A 23,622-nucleotide genomic window follows, 5' to 3' on the forward strand; every position below is an offset into this window, starting at 1 on the left:
CCTTCTTTGGTCTGCTAATCGCTGTTCGGTGACTTGAATATCAGGGTATCGTTCCAACCACTTGGTATGTAGTTGCGACCTGTACATTGTCATATCGGTCTCTAGTTTGGTTATTTCATAGTATGCTCACATGATGTACGTATTCATTTCAATGCTCCACTTCATGCATTGGTGTTTTCTGCCTTCCTGGGTGGTCACTAGCGCAGTTGCACAGGAAGTACTTTCAGTTGGAGGGGCTGGATGGTCTTGCCCTTCTCTTGTGGTAGCCTTACGGGGGACAGCAACACTTGCTCCACTGTCTTGCATAATAATAATGATAATAATAATATTATTATTATTATCATTATTAGCTATATTAGCATTAGCATTAGTAGAGGCATATGATGCAAGAAAGCAAGCTTATGTAGCATCAGCCAAAAAAAAAAACACTCCCATTTCACCCGTCCATTCATTCCAAATACCTGTAAAGCTCAGCCTTAAATTTATTTAGACTATCAACCTCCACAGTAAAGGATGGAAGTCTGTTCCACCAACCAACTGCCAGCTGGCTAAAGGCAAATTTCCGCACGTCTATCCTACATCTGTCTTTCCTCAATTTGAATTTATGCCCTCTCAGGTGATTTTTCTGAGCTAGAGGAAGAATCCCATCGGCATTGAGCATGCTTAAACCATTCAAGGCTTTATACACCTCTATCAGATCACCTCGCTGGTGCCTAGTCTCCAGACACTGTAATTTGCAAAACTTAAGCCTTTCTTCGTAAGAGCACCCCTTTGTTCCATTCACTAATCTTGTTGCCCTTCTCTGTACTCGTTCCAGCAGCTCTACATCCTTCTTGAAATGAGGCCTCCAGACCTGTATACAGTACTCTAGGTGTGGCCTGACCATTGCCTTATACAAGGGAATAATCACCTCCTTATCCCTGCTGGAAAAATTCCTGTATATCATTGACAATACTCCATGAGCTACTCTTGCAGCCCGTCTGCACTGCTCAGAGAACTTCATATCTGCCTGCACAACCACCCCCAAGTCCCTTTCATTCTCTACCACTGTCAGTGTAGTACCACAGAGTTGATACGTTGCTCTGGGGATGCTGTTTCCCATGTGTAGTACTTTACATTTGTCAATGTTAAACTTCATCTGCCACCTCTCAGCCCATCTGCTCAACCTTTCCAGATCCTGTTGCAGCAGCATAGCGTCATTGGTGTAATCCTTGGACATTAAGCTTGATATACCATCATCAATATTATTTATAAATACAGAAAACAACAGTGGACCAACACTGAACCCTGAGGGACTCCACTAATAACATAAGTCCACGATGAGCTGTGTCCATTGATTACCACTCTCTGTCTTCTCCCCCTCAACCATCCCTTTATCCATAGCAGCAATTTGCCTCGAATGCCAACACTGCTCCAATTTGTGTAGCAGTCTTCCATGTGCAACAGTATCAAAAGCCTTTCTAAGATCCAAATATATAATATCAAAGTTATTCCCTGCATCCAGTTCTTTTGTGACTGCATCATAGTATCCAATCAAATTGGTCAGGCAAGACTTTCACCTTAACAAAACCATGCTGTGTCCGAGTTATAACTGAAGTCTTGTCTAGATGATCCTGCAGTGCTTCTTTAACCAGTTCCTCCATTAATTTTCCTGGAACAGAAGTTAAACTCACAGGTCTATAATTACTTGTGTCAGCCTTTCATCCTCCTTTGTGAATTGGGGTCACAGTTGCACATCTCCAGTCTATGGGTACCTCCCCTGAGTCCAAAGAAGCTCTCATAATTATGGCTAAGGGTTTGCTTACTTCCTTTGCTGCCTCCTTTACTATAACTGGGTAGATCCCATCCACCCCGGGTGCCTTTTTTATGTTTATCCTCAACAATTTCTCCTCCACTTTTCTCTCAGTTATTACAAAATCATCTAGCTCACTGCCAGAGTTTACTTCATCTCTGGCATTCCCCTTCCTGAATAACTCCTCATGTGTGAATGTAGATGCAGAATACTAGTTTAGTTTGTTAGCCACTTGAGCAGGATCCTCAACTGTTGAACCATCAATATCCAGTAGACCAATCTGATTCATCCCTTTCCTTTTAGAGTTTACATAGGTAAAGGACTCTTTTCTGTTTTTCTTTGCATCCTTTGCCAAGGATTTCTCATAATCTGCCTTTGCCTGCCTAATCTCCTTTGTGACTTGGTTACAGACCAACTTATATCTATGTATCCCATGCATTTTTCTTCTCTGCCATATGTCTCATTAGTTCATCTGACATCCATTTAGGTCTAAACCTTGAACAATATTTCTTAGTTGGTATGTAAAGCCTAGTAGCTTCCAAGATAAGTTCTTTGAATGCTTCCCATTTTAAATTTGCTGTTGGTAACATCATCAGTTGGCTCCACTGTATAGAATTTAAATACTGTCTCAGACCATCATAGTTGCCTCTACGAAAGCAAAAACCCTTCCCTTTACCCCTGATGGTAGTTACCTCTTTGAGTAAATCCCACTTCAGCACACTGTGATCACTGCCACCTGGTGGTTCCTTTATCTACTGATTCTTAATGCATGAAGAATCAATACTGATAATCAGATCAAGAGTATTACTCCCTCTAGTTGCCTCCCGAACATGCTGATATAGAAAACAATCATCCAATAAATCAAAAGAAGTGCATCCAGTAGATATAGATGAACAGTGCACGGTTGAGTCAGTTTGGTGTGACATAAGCACTGCGAAAGCAAAAATAAGAGTAGAAGTGTGTTATATGCCTAATGACTCGAATGAGTACAATGAACAATTGTACAGAGAAATAGAGTGGGCTAGTAAATCGGAATGTCTTATAATGGGGGATTTTAACTTCCCAGATATTGACTGGAACTTGTGGGTTGGTCACTCACACACTAGTCAGACTTTTGTGGATTATTGGATGATTGTTTTCTGTAGCAGCATGTTCAAGAGGCAACCAGAGAAAGTAATACTCTTGATCTGGTTATCAGCATTGATCATTCGTGTATTAAGAATTTGCAGATAAAGGAACCGCTAGGTGGCAGTGATCACAGTGTACTGATGTGGGATTTACTTAAAGGTTAATTACCATCAGGGGTAAAGGAAAGGGTTTTTGCTTCCATAAAGGTGAGTACAGTGGTCTCCGACAGTTTTTAAATTCTGTACAGTGGGATCAACTGACGATGTTACCAACAGTAAATTCTAAGTGGGAAGCATTCAAGGAATTAATCGTGGAAGCTACTAAAAGTTTCATACCTATTAAGAAATATTGTTCAAGGTTTAGGCCTATATGGTTATCTAATGAACTAATGAGACTCGTAATAGAGAAGAAAAATGCATGGGATGCATATAAATTATCAAGCGACTCATAAGCCTATGGCAGATATAAGCTAGTCTGTAATCAGGTGACAAAGGAGGTTAGGCAGGCGAAGGCAGATTACGAGAAATCCTTGGCAAAAGATGCTAAGAAAAACAGCAAGGATTTCTTTACTTATATAAACTCTAAAAGGAAGGGGATGAATCTGATTGATCCACTTGATATCGATGGTTCGACTGTTGATGATCCTGCTCAGATAGCAAACAAACTGAATGAGTATTTTGCATCTACATTCACACATGAGGAATTATTAAGGTTTGAAAACGGCAGGAGGTTATGAAATTGTAGCAGGATACTTAATGATTTTGTAATAACTGAAAGCAAAGTGGAGGAGAAATTGTTGAAGTTAAACATAAGAAAAGCACCTGGGGTGGATGGGATCTATCCAGTTATATTAAAGGAAGCGGCAAAGCAACTAAGCAAACTCCTAGCCATAATTATGAGAGCGTCCTATTACTCAGGGGAGGTCCCCACGGACTGGAGATGTGCAATGTATCCCCAATTCACAAAGGGGGATCGAAGGGTGACACGAGTAATTACAGACCAGTTAAACTTCTGTTCCGGGTAAAATAATGGAGTCAATGGTTAAAGATGCATTGCAGGATCATCTAGACAAGACTGCAGCAATAATTCAGACACAGCATGGGTTTGTTAAGGGAAAGTCTTGTCTGACAAATTTGATAGGATATTATGATGTGGTTACAAAGGAACTGGATGCAAAAAATTATTTTGATATCATATATTTGGATTTCAGGAAAGCTTTTGACACTGTTGCGCATGGAAGACTATTGTACAAATTGGAGCAGAATGGTATTAAGGGTAAGTTGCTACAATGGATAAAAGGATGGTTAAGTGGGAGAAGACAGAGGGTGGTAATCAATGGGTGCTGCTCTTCTTGGACTAATGTTATTAGTGGAGTCCCACAGGGTTCGGTGTTAGGTCCGCTGTTGTTTTGTATATTTATCAATGATATTGATGAAGGTATATCAGGCTTAATGTCGAAATTTGCAGATGATACAAAGGTTGGCAGGGTTGTTAATGACAGTAATGGCAGTGTGCTACTGCAACAGGATCTAGATAATTTGGGCAGATGGGCTAAGAAGTGACAACTGAAGTTTAACCTTGACAAATGCAAAGTACTGCATATGGGTAGAAGTAACCCCAGAGAAACGTACCAACTGTGTGGTACTACACTTAAGGTGTTAGAAAATGAAAAACCCCTGGGAGTAATTGTGCAGTCAGATATGAAGTTTTCTGAGCAATGCAGACAGGCTGCCAGGGCAGGTCATGGGGTTTTGTCAATGATATATAGGAATTTTGCTAGCAGGGAAAAGGAGGTGATTATCCCTCTGTATAAGGCAATGGTCAGACCACGCCTTGAGTACTGCGTACAGGTCTGGAGGCCTCATTTTAGGAAGGATGTAGATTTACTTGAGCGTGTACAGAGAAGGGCAACAAGATTGGTGAGGGGAATGAAGGAATCCTCTTACCAAGAGAGGCTTAAGTTCTGCAAATTGCAGTGGCTGGAGACTAGGCACCTGCGCGGTGATCTGATTGAGGTATAAAAGGCCTTGAATGGGTTGAGCACGCTGAATTCTGATGGGATCCTTCCGCTTGTTCAGATTACGAACCTAAGGGGGCATAAATTCAAATTAAGAAAAGACAGATGTAGATTAGATGTGCCGAAATTTGCCTTTAGCCAGTGGGTTGGTTAATTGCTGGAACAAATTTACATCTGTCGTTGTGGAAGTTGATAGGTTGAATAAATTTAAGGAGGAACTGGACAGGCATTTGGAGGGAATGGTGTGATTTTTTTTTTTTTTTTTTTGGCTGATGCTGCATAAGCTCATACACTTGCTTTCTTGCATCAAATGCCACTACTACTACAAAAGCCCTGCAGTGTGTGTGTGTGTGTGTGTGTGTGTGACCAACCCACAAATTCCAGTCAATATATGGGAAATTGAAATCCCCCATTATAAGACTCTCTGATTTACTGGCCCACTCTATTTCCCTGTACAGTTTCTTATTATACTCATCAGGCCTATAGCACACTCCCACTCTCAATTTTGATCTCCCAATGCTTATGTCACACCAAACTGACTCGACACTGCACTGTCCAGCGATGTCAACTGGCTTCACTTCCTTGGATTTTATGTGTTTCTTAACTAATAGCATAACCCCTCCTCCCTTCCTATCCTGTCTATCCTTTCTGTACACATCATACTCCCCAAATTCCATTTCTGCATTCCTTATATCTGTGTGACACCACGTCTCTGATATCCGAACAATATCTGCCTTTGATGTTTTGAGCAATACCTCAAATTCATCAAATTTATTATATGGTGCAAGGAAGCCTAAGGCTTATCCTGCACCAGCCAAAAAAAAAAAAAAAAATTCATGAATTATCCTGAGAGAGAGAGAGAGAGAGAGAGAGAGAGAGAGAGAGAGAGAGAGAGAGAGAGAGTCAGAGTCAGAAGTAGAAGGGGATCACAAAGAGAGAAGAATAATGATATCCAGCTCAGAACCCTGGGTGTGCCAAGCCCATACTCACCAGATGTGAGCCCCATTTACCATGTGATATAAGTAGTGCAGGTCAATTCATTAACCTAATAATGAACAATCACAGAGATCCCCTCTTCCAAGTAATTAAAGTTACAACTGCTCAGTTACAAGAGCCAAAATAATTTTCATGATGGTAAAAGAAAATTGGATATTCATTTGTGACTATGATATTGTTTTTTTTTTTTTTTTTAAGTTTACTCTGTCCAGTTCTTGAAAATATTGGAGAAGTAAGTCATGACCAGAAAAGGATGACTTTCTCTTCTTGATGTCCATATTGCTTCTTTCCAATCCTTTTGTAATTCTGAACAAGGAAAAATGACATCTGTTATTTGAATAAGTACTGGACTCTGACTGTTCTTAATCATTGAATTGTCCATTCTATAATCATTCTTGCTCTGCAGATTGTGGACTATGGTTGTGTTTAGGCAGCACACTAATATTTCTTGGATGTTTTTTTCTTGCTGTAGTTTCCATTTTACTAATCATCTAATAAAACCTTTCTTGATGTTCCATTAGTTTAAAATCAACTAAAATTGGACTTGGATCATCCTTCCTCTGTGCCCTTCATATGTGTGCCAAGAACAAAACACCATATTTACATTATTTGGTATTCATGTTTTCCTGCTATTAACAACTTTTTATTTTAGTCGCATTTATTTTCCTGTAATGTCTGTGTATACTTTTCCTGTTAAATGTCCCTTGGAAAAACCAAGTTCCCTGATATTTACTTTTTTTTTTTTTCTCTTTGTTAAATGAACAAACACATGGAGCTTTACAGCTCCATGTGTTTGTTAATTGAAATAGTTGGTTAAATTTATGACTTAATTGTGATGTTGTTCGTGTTGCCTCAGGGGCTCACAGCTGGTGAGTATGGGCTTGGCAAACCTAGGATCCTGAGCTGGATATCATCATTCTTCTCTTTCTTGCCTTCTTGGTGATTCCTTTCTACTTCTGACTCTCTCCCCCCCCATCCCTCCCTCTTTCTCAAGGTAGCATGGGAATTTTTTTTTTTTTTTTTGGCTGGTGCAGCATAAGCCTCAGGCTTCCTTGCACCATATGGCTAATAATAAAAAAATAATAATAATAATGTGTATGTTTTTGTTATGCACATGTTTATTTCTCATCTTGAATACAGTATCTACATGTATAATGAATGTTAGTTATTTTTGTGAAGGTTGAGTCTTGTTGTTCTTGTGTTAGTATACTTTTATTACTTTTCAGGACACAATTGAAATTTACACTTGATTTTTAAAAGCCTTTCTTTTTAAAACATGGAAAAGTAATGATAAAGGGGGAAATTTTCTAAAAGACAAAATGTCTACATGTCGGCCAACTCTCCAGGTTTATCACAGAGAATCCGTCTTTTTGGTTCAGTTTGCTCCCTTTTCTGTCTCACTGTCATAACGTAGTTTTTCTGTGTCTTTTTCTTTTTTTTGCAAAATTAATTGGATGTTTCTTCAGACCATGACTCATGAATATTGTCTATTGCTTTCCTGATGTTGTAATTTCTCCAAAATTCAACTAAAGAAACTGCACCATTTCCTTCAATTTCTTGTGCAAATGTTCTGCATAAATAATAGGCCTTAATAGCGATTATGCCTTGATCCATAGGCTGTAAAAGACTTGTCGTATTTGGAGGTAAAAAAATAACTTGTCTAAAATTAATAAAACTTTGAATGCAAGATTATTTTCTTCACAGTAGGCCTTAACTTTCGGACAAAAATAGCTAGTGAATCACTCTTCAAATAAAGCTTTCATGACCCAAGCTTTTCTATTAGAGCGCTAAACAACGGATAGGCTTGCTTTATTAAAACCTTTTACCGGAAGATCCAGGAGTTTCATTTCTATAGATAACAGTGCGTTTTAATTTCAAATCGCCTTCTGCATTGCCTCCCAATAAAAGTATTATTCTATCTTTGGAAACTTTATAGCCTGGTTGAGCCTTTTCTTTTTTGCTAGAAAGGTTTTTTGTGGCATTCATTTCCAAAAAAGACCTGTTTCATCAACATTAAATATTTGTTGATCTGTGTAGCTGCTGTCATCAACAATTTTCTTTAAAATTTCGGGATATTTCATGGCTGCATCTTTATCTGCACTTCCCGCTTCTCCAGTCAATGCAACGTTATGCAGTCCTGTTCTTTTCTTAAAACATTCAAACCAGCCTTTACTGGCAGTGAAATTTTCTTCTGTTTCCGCTTCAGTCACTTTTTCTTTTGAAGAATTTGCTTGAACATTTTATATTGTTGACTTTTCCTTTAACGTTGCAAAAATATTCAAGGCTTTTGTTTTTATGGTCATTGTGCAGATTGGAATTCTTTTTTGATTGCAGTCTTCTATCCAAATGGCTAAAAGACGTTCCATCTCAATCATCGTAACACTTCTATTTCTTGTGGTTTGTGTGTGTGTGCTGACGATGAAGCAAGCTTACCTTTTTCCTTATATGCACTGGCTTTACTTAAAATCATCTGAACCGTTGATTCAGGCATTCCAAGTTGTCGAGAAATATGTATTTTACTCTCACAAATCTTCAAATCTTTTTACGACTTCAATTTTTTCATCTAATGTTATCACTTTTCTTTTCTTTTACCAGAGGCACTATCAGATACACTTTTCCTTTTATCCATAGTTAATAATTACTTAATATATAAAACATGTAATAGAAATTAATGTAATTAATTAGTATGCAGGAGGTACACGGGAGTCTGCACGTTAACACGCAATGCAGGAACAACTGATCTGCATGTACATAATAAATGCGGTGCGGCAGGTGTTGTCCTTCAGAGTGAATAATGTTAGGAAATATTTCAGTTGTTGTAATAATACACGTTTGAAATAATCCGTTTCTTTTTATTTTCTTATGGTAGAAAAACAAACTAGCTTCCCACACTATCTTGTTTTTTTTTTTTTTTTTTTTTTTTTTTTGATTTGGTAGTTGTTGGCGCATCGGCTTCTGTGGCCATATTGCACCTCCCAAGGTTTTTGCAGTACTTTGATCCAAGCCCGAGGCGGGAATCGAACCCGCGACCGTTGGGTTGCCGGGCAGGTACTTTACCCACTCGGCTAGCCCGGTCGGCTACACTATCTTGTATTCGTTTTTGTTTATTTCTCGATAGAGGAGGTATGAAATAACGCGAAATAAACAGTTACTCCCTTTTGCGAACAGAACCGCGTGCTCACCAAGAAAACAAGCAATGTGTTTCTCTAATGTTATGCATACTTTAGCAGTGTATTTATATTCATAGCTTAGTACTGACTTTCGTAGCATCACCAGCTCCAGTTTCTTTAGGCCAAGCCAAAATACCACGCTAATCAAAGTTTTGATTCGTGCTAATCGAAAATCGATAGCTAAATATAAACCGCGTTAATTCGAGTCTCGTGCTAATCGAATCTCAAGGAACTGCATATATGTAATGACACACTCGTGTCTGCATGGTACTCCATTCCTGCACGTTTTCAGCATCTTGTTCAATCCATGCCTAGACGAATTCAGGCTGTTTTGTAGGCTAAAGGAGGCTCAACATGCTACTATTCAGGGGTACCTAATAAAGTGGCAGACAGTGTATTTTCAATCGTATTTAAAGGGTAAAAAAATAAATTGTGAAATGAAAAGTTTGAAAAGCTATCACGTCATCTCATCAGGATGGAATTAAGAATAAATAAATAAATTTTCTGTTTATACTCCGGCACGACAACCAAGTCGGTAGAATTTACAATAAATCGTCAATACAAATATTTATCGTATTTAGTACTCACGGGCTTGAACCCCGGTCCACTCAAGGAACGCGTGCTATGGACTCTCGCTCCTGACCACTCGGCTACATCAGGCCTATTGAACACTGTTGCACGTTGACGCTGACTGCCTGAGGAGAACTATTGGCACATGTGCATATGAGACAATAGAGTTGGCACTGCAGCATATATGTATGCACATCTAGGCTACGTCAACACAGCATATATGTAGTGTCTAGGCTATTAAATGAGTTTTAGTATATACAATTTTTGACTTAAACTTAATTGAAAACCATGTTATAGTGAAACCAGTGCTGTTTGAAGCCGTGCTAAGTGAGGTATTGCTGTACTTCAAATAAGTAATGCTTTCCCAATAGAGAAGAGTATTCTTACTTATTTTTGATGGATACCATCATCACCCAGTCGGCCATTTCACGGTTATTGGTTCTTCATTGGTCAATAAAATACCATCAGAGTACCTACCCACCCACCCACTAATAAAGGGCCAAATAGCCCTGAAACAGCCATCTGGGTGGTGGTATCCAGTGAGAATAAGTAACAATAGTCTTCTCTATTAGGGAAGTGTCTTATTCAAAGTATAACCTAATTGGCAACTTGTTGTGAAGGCATTCACAATATGAGATATGATGAAACAGTGCCAGTGTAAATTAACCTTGGTTAATTTACTGCATATAGACATGATGCATTTGCAGTAACTTATATGTCTATAAATTTTCCTCCAGTTTGAAGCTTTTGCATTGAATTTTTTGTTAAATATTAAACTACTAAACACCATTTGACAGCTCTCATATTGTTGACTTAATTTCACAACTGGATTGTTAGCTGTTATACCATCAGGAGTACTACCCACCCACTGATGAACGGCCAGATAGCCTTGAAACAGCCACTGGGGGTATCCACTGAGACTGAGAATAAGTAACAATAGTCTTCTCGATTGGAGAAGCATTATTATTCAAGGCATAAGTGAGTGAGTGCGAGTAAAACGGATGTGGCTCCTTTCCTTTCTTTTGGAGTAACCTTTGGTCTCCTACTATCGTTCTTCTTTCCGCTAACTCTTAGACTTTTCTCCAACTTTTAGGAGTCTAGATTTAAGTGCATGATATCCACATATAAATGAAGTGATAAATTTATATGTGGTTTTTATAAATTATAAATTTAAAAAAAAAAATTATACGTGGTATCCTCGTATAAATATATCACTAACATTCCTTGTTAGTGATACACCTCTCAGAGTGAAAAAATTTGTAACAACTTATACAACTAATTTGAAAAATGAGAAACAAAGCTACAAACAGTTTAAATTTCACTTCTATTGCCCGAGATTATGACTTCATTTCAACGTAATGGGAAACATATGGTTATGATTAATACCTTTTGGTATTAATTTAGTATAGATAGGTAGAATCATAAGTGCACAACCTTGATTCAGAAGGATGAAAACTTATTTGTTAACCTGCATGTTTTTACTAACTATGAAAACTCCTTTTCATAGTTAGTAAAAACATTTGGCACTAGGTGTGGGTCAGTAAAAGGAAGGTGGAGGTTATTGATTATGGTAGGTTCTGGATCTGGCCTTAGGTGATGCCCAACATATTTTCAACATAATATCTGGTGTTTTGCAGGAAAGTGGTCAAATGGTCTGATAATGGTCTGAAAAATTCTGTGTGATTCTCAGCTGCTACTATCAAAAGGTATTCTGTGTGTATGATTCTAACATTTCTTTTCTGGAAACATCAGTTACTAGAGTTTTGTTAAAATACTACATCTACTTACCTTTATCTCCATAACACTATCAGTTAAACATTTTAATTTAAAAAAGAAAAAAAAAGAAATTATTGCATAAAAACCAAAAATTGACAATGATAAGGATCTTCAATAATGAATGTAAAGTTGAGTAAAACACTTAGTACCACATAAAAACTAAAAGATTCTGAAGAAGAAGGGAAGGAAACTCTCTTTTCTTGAGACTTGATGAACTCGAAAAAGAATTTGAAACATCAAAATAGTGTTAAGATTATCTATTTGCTTGGAATTCTCTGATATTTCAAGCAAATAAGTAAATTATATGAAAACAATCGATAAAGTATTATAATTTTACTTTAAACTTAGAGTTAATTGTTTTATTGTTTTTATTGAGTAAAACTATTTAGAGTAAATTGTTTTACTCAGCTTAAAATTTCATTAGAATTCCTACATAATGTAAGGTTTAAGATCTTTAATAATCCCAAATTGAGTACATTGGATCAATTGGGAAATCCCCAAACAGAGATTAGTGGGACTTTACACATGAGTAAAGTCCCACTAATCTCTGTTTGGTAACGTGGAAAAGGCAAATTTAATAGTTTCTACAATTAACAACCCAGTTTATAGAAATCATAATACATAGTTTAACATGAATACATTTTTTCTTAAAATGAAGTTGTCTTTATTCTTCTTTGTGTTACTGTCCTCATGCTATGAAAACAATAATAAATCTTTCAAGAAAAATTAGGGTAAGACAGTAAATGTTTATTGACCTAGTAAGAAAGGAAAGACAAGTAACTTGAAACAAGCACAGCATTGCCACTTCTCTGGTACCATGGCATTCTTCGTGCAAAATACAAATAGTTGCTAAAACAGTGGCAGGGCACCTTACAGGTTCTCACATTTAAATTCTACATGAAAATCATAAGAATATCACTTCAGAAACTACTGCAGTAAAAGTTTGACTCTTATATAGGAAAGTAGAAAAAATTTCAGATTTTTAATCTTTTTTTTTTTTTTTTTTAAGTTAGTTGTTGGCGCATCGGCTTCTATGGCCATAATGCACCTCCCAAGATTTCAAGATTTTTGCAGTACTCTGATCCAAGCCCGAGGTGGGATTTGAACCTGCGACCTTTGGGTTGCCAGGCAGGCACTTTATCCACATGGCTAGCCCATTCGGCTTTTAATCATTGGTTCGCGGTTTAATGCAGAATGTTATTTTTGAGGGACACCTGTGAGGTGCTCTGTCGCTACTTCTGGGTTAAGATCAGATTTCAGTAGTCTATGCAAGCTTGAAGTTAACTTAGGTGAATTTCAGAGACAAAGTGGAACTTTAACATCATGAAATATCTCGCATGTTAATATAGTTTAATTCTTGTCACTTGCTTCTCCAAATAGTTAGGGAGAATTAAATTCCAGAAGTCAGGATAGTAGGAATTTAAGCATTTTTCCAGCTCCACAATTTTATACAAAATATACGATTCTAACAAGGGACAGCAGATGCTGCCTGTAATTAGAATTACATAAGCTACTTCCTGACATGTAGTTTGCCCATGTTTTCAAGTAATATAGCAATAATTATTTATTTCCTTCGCCATTTATAAATAGTTAGGAACAAATGAAATGAAGAGGGGAAATGCATGAGTGGGCAGAGTCACAACCTGTCAATCATTGCCTTCCCCCGCTTCTTGCCACCATTTTGTAAGGGTTACCATTCTCTGGGTTCAACCAATAAATAAATAATTATGGATTAAATAAGAAATAATTTAACTCACCTATTTGAACATAAACTCTAATCGTCTTGGCTTTAATGTGAATTCTTCTAAAATCATGTCGTGCAATTCATTTTTTTCTTTCTAAATCAACAAGTATTTCTTTCTCTATTGATATTTGGGCTAGCGATGGGGCACTTCCATGGCCAGGTGGGCAGGAGCAGCAGTGCATAACACACGCCTCTTGATTAGACTGGGGTTCGAGCCCGTGACCACCAAATACGGAGGATGCGGAAAGGTCAGGGAATGACCACTGCATATCCCCAGAGCAGTATGGCCTTAGTTGCTAATGCTCCTAAAAACCAAATAACAAATAACAAGCTAGCAATGAGAACCATTCCTGAGCCATTGTATTCCTCAAGTAGGATCAAATTTGATCAAGAACTGAGAAACGTCTTTCATTTGAAACAGAAGTTACAGGTATTGTTATAAGAAGAAGTTGAATTAGCTTTGTTTTTTCTGACAATGCAGATAATAATCCTGTTTCATCAAATAGTTCTAAAAGAGCATTGGCTGATTTGCATTTTCTAAAATCTCTGTCACGATAAATTTATTTCAGTTTGTTGATTAAGGACTTGTAATGTATTATATTGGAATATTTGTTTTGCAGAGCATTAAGATGATGCAATGGAAAATGTTCAGAAAATTCTTGAAACATGTTCACATAAATCAGCTCAAAAAATGCAAAATCTTGAATGCAAGCAAATCTTTCTCTCAATGACAGCAATATATTTTCAGTCAATTCAAAATACATGGTTTTGTAATTGATTAGCCTTCTAGTTCTTTTTCTTGGTGGAGAATTTGTACCATTTTGACTGTTCTACATCTTTCATGGTTTCTTCAAAAATATTGTGATACGATTCTTCAGTGCAACTACACTCAATGAATTCAGTGAAGTTATTTATCTTCTGTAGAGCAAACTTCATGTCAAGTTGTTTAGATTGCAAAAGATCAAATAGTTTTTCCACTTGGGATAATATATTTTCAAAGCAATTGATGAAAAACATGAAACTGAAAACATTTAATTTTATAAGCAGATTATCTGCTTCATTTAAAGTGTCTTTGTCCCATCTTGCACTGTCATCCAAAATACTTTGGAACGCATTCATTAGAGCTTCATGATGTCATTTAATTGATGACACTGTTCTAGTTCTATATAGCACCACCTTGTCTCACACAGTGATGGTATGTTAACATTGAACTCTCTCAGCATGGCTTTCCGTTTAGTACTTGATGAAGAAAATTTACTGAAAACTTTTACTCATAAACTTTCTCCGACAGTTTACTTAAAACTAAATTCAATTTATGCTCATAGCAGTGAATAAAATATCTGAATTTAAAACCCTTTTCTCTCAGCTTTGTTTGAACCCCGTTATGTTCACCAGCCATCACTGCTGACCCATCGTACGTTTGACTGACCAGCTTGTTCTTTGCATTGCTAAAGGTTTCTAACACGCTTCCTATCATTTCAGTGTCTTGCAGCACTTTTGTCTATACTGTCATCATAAAATCCCCAAAATCTTTCTTGTATTTGATACCCCACAACATATCTAATTATTATAGATAGCATTAGCAAAGGCACATGATGCAAGCTTATATGGCAAAAAACACACACACACACACACACACACACACACACACACACACACACACACACACACACCCTTCTCATTTCAACCATCCACTCTCTTCAAATGTTTGTCTAGTTCTGCCTTGAATCTATTTAAGCTATCAACTTCTACAACAACAGATGGAAGTTTGTTCCAGCAGTCAACCACCCGCTGGCTAAAGGCAAACTTCCACACATCTATCCTACAACTGTCTTTCCTCAATTTGAATTTATGCACTCTCAGGCGATTATTCTGAGCAACAGGAAGAATTCCATCAGCATTGAGCATGCTCAAACCATTCAAGACTTCATACACCTCAATCAGATCACCTCACAGGTGCCTAGTCTGCAGACACTGTAATTTGCAAAACTTAAGCCTTTCTTCAACCATTTGTTCCATTCATTAATCTTGTTGCTCTTCTCTGTACTCGTTCCAACAGCTCTACATCCTTTAAGAAGGATGTAGAGCTGTTGGACATGCATTGCACAATCCGTTGTTTCATCTGCTTGCACTGAAATAAACTGGACATTTTCAATTTCATTTTAATGACACTGCCAATAACCTTATCAATGGCAATTATCAAGTCATTCTGAATTGTACTAGAAACTCCCAAAAATTGTTTAGATTCTTCCTTCGTTGAAAGCCGTGATGCAAAAACAGTCCATTCCCTCAAAACAATTTAAGAGTTCACGATAATTACCTTTATTTAGGCTATCTTCTCTTCATTATGTCCAGGTAGTGGCAGTTCTTGCTTACATAAACACTAAGACTGCATTGGCTAATTGCTTTAAATATTGTCTATTTTCTTGAACTTGTCCATTATAATTTTCTCTTTGGAGCTTCACAGTGCTACTAATAGCACATGTAATGTCTATCTGAGCAAACATTTCAAACACTTATAATTATTCAAATAACTTGAAGATTTTGTGTGATAATTGCTGTCACTCAAAATATTTCTAAAATTAGAATAACCAGTATCTGTTCAGGGTTTATTTGATTTGGGCTGGAATAGTAAACATGGCCAGCAGTACAATTTTTCACTCGAGAGGCTTCCGCATAACTAATCTATTTGTTTGTACCATTAATGTTGAAATGAACGATTGCCTACTTTTGTCTTAATTAATGGCTTGGGACGGCCTTTCTTAATAATTTCTCTCTGCTCAGTGATGTTTCACCTTCCAAATGGTTTTTCTTTCAGTGATAACACTAAATCATCCATCTTGGATATGATTTCAAAATAATAATAAAAAATAATAAGTAACACAATAATTCTTAGCAATCACAGCACTATATATGCAGCAAACCAGCACGCAAAACAACAAACTGAAAGCAAACAGGAAGCAAGATGCTACCTATCGCTAGTATTTTAAATTAAAACTCTTACAAAGCTGAGCGACATTGGCATGAGTTGAAGTATTTCATCTTTACATAAATAAGTTATTAATAGATGTATAAATGTTATTTTTTATACAAAAGGTGAAAGATTAGATGAAAACAGTAATTTGTAACTGACGTACAAGAAAAAAAAAAAAAAGTTAGTAAGTAATAAACTTGAAATACATAACATTAGCCGCTAACTCACGCTAATGAGAGACAACACGAGTAGGGGCTTCGGTACTGCCAGTGCAATTCTTATGAACTGCAAATATGAAAATTGAATGAATGAAAAGTACGAAATTCATAATTTTTATCTATTTCCTTGACTTGTCCTAGGCACAAGTAGCACGAATGCCACAGTCACTACTGATGGATTAGTCAGGAAAATATATGAAAGTGGTGGGTTTGTCATCTAATATCAGCTGATTTTTCATCACGAACTGCCAAATTAAAATTGGCAGTTCGTGATGAAAAAGTTAATTTCTCTAATATGTTAATATTTCAAAGTTTAACACATTTTTGACACTGCTGAGCACTTTGGTAGTTTATATGGTCTATTTGTAACAAGATATCTTTAAATTTCTACATTTTAAACTTTGTCATTATTATTATTATTATTATTATTATTATTATTAGCCATATGGTGCAAGGAAGCCTGAGACTTATGCTGCACCAGCCAAAAAAAAAAAATTCCCGAGTCACCCTGTGTGTGTGTGTGTGTGTGTGTGTGTGTGTGTGTGTGTGTGTGTGTGTGTGTGTGTGTGTGTGTGTGTGTGTGTGTGTGTGTGTGTGTGTGTGTGTGTGTGTGAGAGAGAGAGAGAGAGAGAGAGAGTCAAAAGTAGAAGGGAATCACCAAGAAAGAGAAGAATTTTGATGTTTAGAGGATGTAAGCCCATCTCAGAATGTAGACCCAACCTTGCAGGAATTCTTGAAATGTGAGTTTTGTTGATATCATCTTTTAAAGAATGAATAAGCAACTCCTATTTTCATCATGTTAAAATAGGAGTTGTGCATTTAATCTTACACAAGAATCCAAAGCACCTATACTGAGACTCGAAAAAAATATTTAATTTTTAATCTAAATATTGTAAATATTTAAAAATTCATTAAAAATTTATCTATTTATGGAAATATTTCAGAAATTAAAATACTGGATTTTCATATTCTTGATATCATTCTTATAGATTATATAACAATTTTATATATAAAATCAACAAAAAGTTCATCAGCTTGATCAATTCTGTTCAATCTTCATGGAAAGCAAAGGTTTACCCTGAGTATAATGGAATGCCTTCAGTGGATTTGCTACGTAGAAGAGGTGGTATGAAATCTCGTGTAGTACAGTAAGTGATCAGTTCTCTTTAAATATTTTTTATAGCTAGGGTATCCACAAGCAATTCTTTCACTAGTCTGTACAATTCTCATACAAATCAGACTATTTGCATAATTAGTTGCTTATATCTGTGACTGTTTTGCTTTTTCTAATTTTCTAGACAGGAATTATTAACTGTAATTGCAGAGAAATTAATTATACTAGGAAATTTAATTTTACATTACAGTTTCTACTTATTTAAAAAATCCTTCTTTCAAGGTATTTTTAAAGAAAAGGTGTAACCAGCCTAGCCCTCTTTAGATAGGCATCCACAACATAAGTAAGCCCTCTACTTCAGAAAAGCAAAATAAAATTTCAGAAAAAAATATTTTTTTCCTCCCAAAGATAACAGAAATTTATAAAGTGAGTTTCACTTTTATGTTTGCCAAAAAGGGAAAGTAAAGTTTTGAGTATGATGATTTTTTTTTAATAACATTACCCTACACAATAGATGTAAAGATTCAGTAGTAAACTTAATAACATAGGTAGCTTAAAGGGCAGTTATTATGTCTTGGCATTTTCAAAGGTTATTCAAATAAAATGTGGAGGCACTCAATGGGAAAAGTTGGTTTGGATCATACAAATGCCCTGTCTGTGCACCCATTAGCTAAATCAGTGCAACATGTTTTATTGCAGTTACACCTCTCGGGATTACCTCCAAATGACCTTTTCATTCTAGGGGGACCATCACTTAATGCTGATAATTCATTCCCAAAAAACAGTACTAAGCAAGCACCGTATTTCCCATAAAGTAACATGTATTTATGAGTTGCGGTCTATGCCATAGGATATTTCCTAATCAATAATAAACAGTAGTGAAAAGATGCACACATGTCGGTCAAAATATTTAATATAGAAAAATTTGTACATATAAAATATTCTATATTACATACATATATAATTATGTGCTATATTACATACATATATAATTATGTGGTAACTACATTACATATTAAAATTAAACTTAAAATGCCAATTAAAATCATGAATTTATTAATCTGATGGTCCTGGGCTGTTGATTTTGGGTTGTACTTTGTCTCTCTTCCTCTCATTGTACAAAATCATGTAGAGATTCATTTCTGTTTTAAATTCCTTATTACCTTGGAACTTTGTTCCATGGCAGGGTCGTTCTCCCGGAAATAATCACACATTTTTTCAAAGTGTTTGAAAGCTCTACTAAGTCCTTTTGCAGTCAGTGACTTTATCGGTTCTTCATCTGTTGGATCTTGATCATCTTCTCTTGTTCTTTTGTCATTTCCATGAGTTTTTCATTAGAGAGGCCATCCCTGTTGTCAATTATCTCTTGTATGTTGTCATCATCAATTTCGTCCAATCCTGCTTCTTTTCCGAGCTCAACAGCATAGTAACTTTCTCAACCTAATCATCAGGTTATTGGGAATCCTTTATGCCAGCAGTTCTCAAACTTTCTGAGTCCACACTCCCTTTACTAAAATTTTCCCGTCACCTCCCTTGAAGTAAAACACCCATAATTGTGCAATTTCTTATTTTTAATATGTTAATACAATAATTAATACATGAAATAATAATCAGGATATTATTTTATTCTTGAAAAACATTAATGTGTTGTTTGTGCTTGCTTTTTATTGCATAATTCATCAAACCTTGGCATCATTTTTGAAATAGCAACACATTCCTTTTTCAACATTTAATTTTGATCTCTACTTTAATGACTGCCAATGCCGAAAATCCAACTTCACAAAGTAAGAACTTGCAAATGGCACTAGTATTCGCAAAGCTTTATTGCTACATTCTGGATATTCGTATTTTGCTAAACACCAAAATTCATATAAAGATAATGACAAAAACCTTGCTTTCAGTGTGAGGTCTGATGTGAGATCAATAAATTGTTTTTCTTCGACAATAGATGATTTTGATGGGGACTGTATTGAAGGGATCTCTAATCAATATGTACGCTTCAAAATTTTGTGTAAAATATTTCTCGAAGTGTAGTAGATATCTAATAGTAAAAAAAAATCATTCTTAATACATTTTTAATATTTGCATGGAAATGTTACATAAACTATTGCATCGTCCGCGATGTCCCTGGTAAATTATGGCACCTCCCCAGGGCATCACAATGCACAGTTTCAGAATCACTGCTTTATGCAATTCTTCCAAACTCCATTCATGGTTTTCTGAGTCACTTCATCTCAGGCATTCGAAATGTAGATGGCAGTTTTAATGTTGTATTTCCAAAACTCCTTTATGCTTGGTACATTTTCACCAGTGTTGATGGCTTTAATAGCTTGGGAAAAGGTGTTCCTTATGCAGTAAGCTTTAAATGTGGCAATAATACCTTGGTCCGTTGGTTGGATCAGAGATGTAGTGTTTGGAGGCATGTAAAAAAATTTTATGATTGTTCAAGTCTTCTAAGCTCGCTTTGCTTGGATGTTGTGGCACATTGTCCATGATCAGAATTGCTTTTTAATCAAGGTTATTTTTCACACAATATTTTTCCACTGCAGGAGAGAAGAATTCAGAGTACCAATCAATGAAAAGAAGCCTGGTTAACTAAACTTTTTATTAGCCTTCCAAATTACAGGTATGTTTGGTTTTGTGAAACCTTTAAGAGCCCTTGGATTTTCCAAATGGCAAACTAATGGGGTTTTAATTTAAAATCCCCTGCAGTGTTAAAACCCAGCAATAAAGTCAACTGATCCTTTGCCACTTTGAAGCCTGGCATGTTTTTTTCTTCCAATATGAAACTTCTTTTAGGCATTCTTTTCCAAAAAAGTCTTGTTTCATCTATGTTAAAAACTTGTTGAGCAATATAACACCCCTCTTCAATAATTTTAACAAGTTCTTTTCTAAAATTTTTGGCTCCTCCTTGATTTGCACTTATAGCTTCTCCCTGGATTGCTGTGTTGTGTAGGATATAGTGCTTTTTAAATCTATCAAACCAGCCCTTACTAGCATTAAATGGTTCCACATTTTTTTCAAGGTGAGCCAAGCCAATCGTTTTTTCTTTAATAATAATTGAACTTAATGGAATTCTGCATTGGATATTATCTTCAATAAAATTATTTAGAGGTCTCTCCATTTCAATCATAATAGCTGGCCTAGCGCTAGCCAATTTAGTTGCCTGCAGTGGAACAGCTGTCTTTCCCAGTGCAAAAATTCTTTATTTTTTATAATTGTTCTTACAGTTAAACCTGCCAGTCCTAAATTATTACACACATCCATTCGTTATTGACCAGAATTGATTAGTTCAAAACATCTAATTTAATTTTCAAACTCAATCTTTTTCTTACCATGACCAGATGTTGTTACTTTTTCATTCTTATCCCCCACTATTAACTCTTCGAAAATGTAACTGCATTGCATTAATTATAATACAGTGTTCCAGTAAATTGTCTGTTACGGACAATGTCTAAACCAAATACGGAGGATGCGGAAAGGTCAGGGAATGACCGCTGCATATCCCCGGAGCAATATGGCCTTAGTTGCCAATGCTCCTAAAAACCAAATAACAACAACAATGAAAATCTCTAACATTGTACTGAGTGATGACTAGACTTTGGATAAATGCACATATTGCAAATATTACAAGCAATACTGCATATTTCTTAACTTGATCATTTTTTCAAATATTGATCTTGGAACTACTTAACAAGTCACTGGGCTGCATTTAATTCAGCATGGGAGAAAATTTTACTGAGCATGAGAAACGTTTTAATGCTGTTTTGCTATTCATTCTCATCAAATGAAATGTTTTCATTAAACATGCCAAAAATTCAATCTGTACGCTGATAAAAGAGGCATTATAGTAAGTTGTGATAATGTTATAGTGAGATACGGGTTATAATATAAGAACAGAATTATAGCAAATCAGCTTATAGCGAATCAACTTAAAGCGAACCGCGTTATAACGAGGGCCTACTGTATTCAAGTTGGTTACAGGGGAATAATGTTGGCAGCAAGCAACATTTTATAAATGGTACATACAGTACAAAGATGAACATCACAAACCTGCCATATCCTGCAAAGGAATACTTACTATTAATCCTAGAATGGTAACAATAACCATTCTGACATTGATAGTACAGATACTTAAATTTTAGATGTGTTGATATTATTCAGAAAACACGTTTCGGCTAAGGTAAAGAAAGCCCATACGAGAAGCATGCAAAAGTTCGATGAAATTTACTGGTAAAAATACTTTGCTGTAACGGCATATGTATTGCTGCTCGCTCGGTAAACAGACGGTGGGTGTTATCGGTCTGGAGTAGAAGTTGAATCCCACGGGAGCTTGAAACCCTCCTGAAGTGGAGGGAGTTAACCTGACCGTTTTTCTTTAGAATCACTAATTTTTTTTTTTTAGTAGTTGTTGGCGCATAGGCTTCTGTGACCATAATGCACCTCCCAAGGTTTTTGCAGTACTTTGATCCAAGCCCAAGGCGGGAATCGAACCTGCGACCTTTGTGTTGCCAGGTAGGCACTTTACCCACTAGACTAGCCCGGTTGGCAGAATCACTAATTGAATCACGAACAAAGTCATATTGGAAGTTCTGGTAGGCGCCTCCGTAGCCAGGTGGGCAGGAGCAGCAGTGCGTAGCACATGCTTCTTGATTAGACCGGGGTTCGAGCCCGTGACCACCAAATACAGAGGATGCGGAAAGATTAGGGAATGACCACCGCATATCCCCGGAGCAATATGGCCTTAGTTGCTAATGTTCCTAAAAAAAAAACCAAATAACAAATGGAAGTTCTAGCGTCGTAAAAAATGTTCATAACGTAATTTCACCTGTAAACTTTTTCAAAGTTTGCCTTGCTTTTTGTGTGGGCTTCCTTTACCTTTGCCTTTTTTTTCCTTAATAAACAATTTATCCACTAGTCCACCAGTGATTCAAAAGAAAAAAAGGTCAGGTTACCCCTCCGCTTCGGGAGGGTTTCAATCTCCCACGGGATTCAATTTCTACTCCTGACCGATAACACCCACTGTATGTTTATTGAGCGAGCAACAATACAAATGCCGTTACGGCAAAGTACTTTTACTGGTAAATTCATCGAACTTTTGTGTTCTTCTCGTGTGGACTTTCTTTACCTTCGCCCACGTTTCAAAACAATATTTTATTTACAAAATATACCATGTATATGTTATTATTGTATTAATTGTTATATCACTAGCATTAAAAAATATGGAAGTTGATGGTAGGACTAACAGTCCTACAATTCACCTTCATAATGATTGAACTGTTAGTAACTTGGGCATACCACTGTATTAGCAATACTGCACCCAATATACTGGAGGTAACCACCCAGGTGCTAACATAAACAGTAGTCACTGTGTGTGTGTGTGTGTGTGTGTGTGTGTGTGTGTGTGTGTGTGTGTGTGTGTGTGTGTGTGTGTGTGTGTGTGTGTGTGTGTGTGTTATCCATATCATACAAAGGAGTGGCGAATTCTGTTTCATCAAGCAAAACTTGATGGTAGATGACTCTCTTCACCCAGTGCAATATTACTACTTTGTTTATTGGAAGGATGAAGCAATAAAAACCCATGTTTTGTCTTCAGAGCAAAGCTCCAGCAACCTTATCTCTTCCATCATGCAGTATGAATGATATTTTCTGGGATTATGGTAGGCATTGTGGCAAGATTGAATATTCTCTACATTTGAAAAGTACAGCTTTAAAATAGTTTTCATGGCTATTAAAGTGTTTGCTGGACTGAACCTGTTGGTAACTCTCTAGGAGGTATCTGGATTAGCTAGTGTATAATCTTGCTATCTCTACTCTGCCAGCTAGTGAATTGAAGGAGACCAAGTAGTGTGTATACAGGAGACCCTGCCAGTTCCACATTATATCACAGAGCTAGGTATATTCTTGCTGTGTGTATGCCATATTCAAAAATTTCATTAATTCATACATACAGGGGCTGGTTAAGAAGTTCTGAGAACAATTATATAAAATGTATTAATAAATTATAGAATAGTTTATTTTGATAGCTTAATGTCTCATAAAATGGCATGAAAAAAATTCTTTCAATATCATAAGTAGTTTCTGAAACTTAAATTTTTATATTGGTAGGTAGAAGAATGAATA

The 23,622-nt window shown here is 36.4% G+C and overlaps 1 protein-coding gene across 1 annotated transcript in view; it reads left to right on the forward strand.

The window, feature by feature from the left end:
* Nucleotides 1–23,622, forward strand: part of LOC150091220 (dipeptidyl peptidase 1-like) — a 95,379-nt gene that overhangs the window by 26,073 nt on the left and 45,684 nt on the right. Inside the window, exons 4-5 of the mRNA XM_090382876.1 lie at nucleotides 4,583–4,602; nucleotides 17,375–17,533. Of these exons, the coding sequence (XP_090239002.1) occupies nucleotides 4,583–4,602; nucleotides 17,375–17,533 (179 nt within the window). The remainder of the gene's footprint in view (nucleotides 1–4,582; nucleotides 4,603–17,374; nucleotides 17,534–23,622) is intronic.

Source organism: Mastigoproctus giganteus, chromosome 1 (assembly GCF_048544385.1).
Source record: "Mastigoproctus giganteus isolate SK-2022 chromosome 1, ASM4854438v1, whole genome shotgun sequence".
NCBI classification, from domain to species: domain Eukaryota; kingdom Metazoa; phylum Arthropoda; class Arachnida; order Uropygi; family Thelyphonidae; genus Mastigoproctus; species Mastigoproctus giganteus.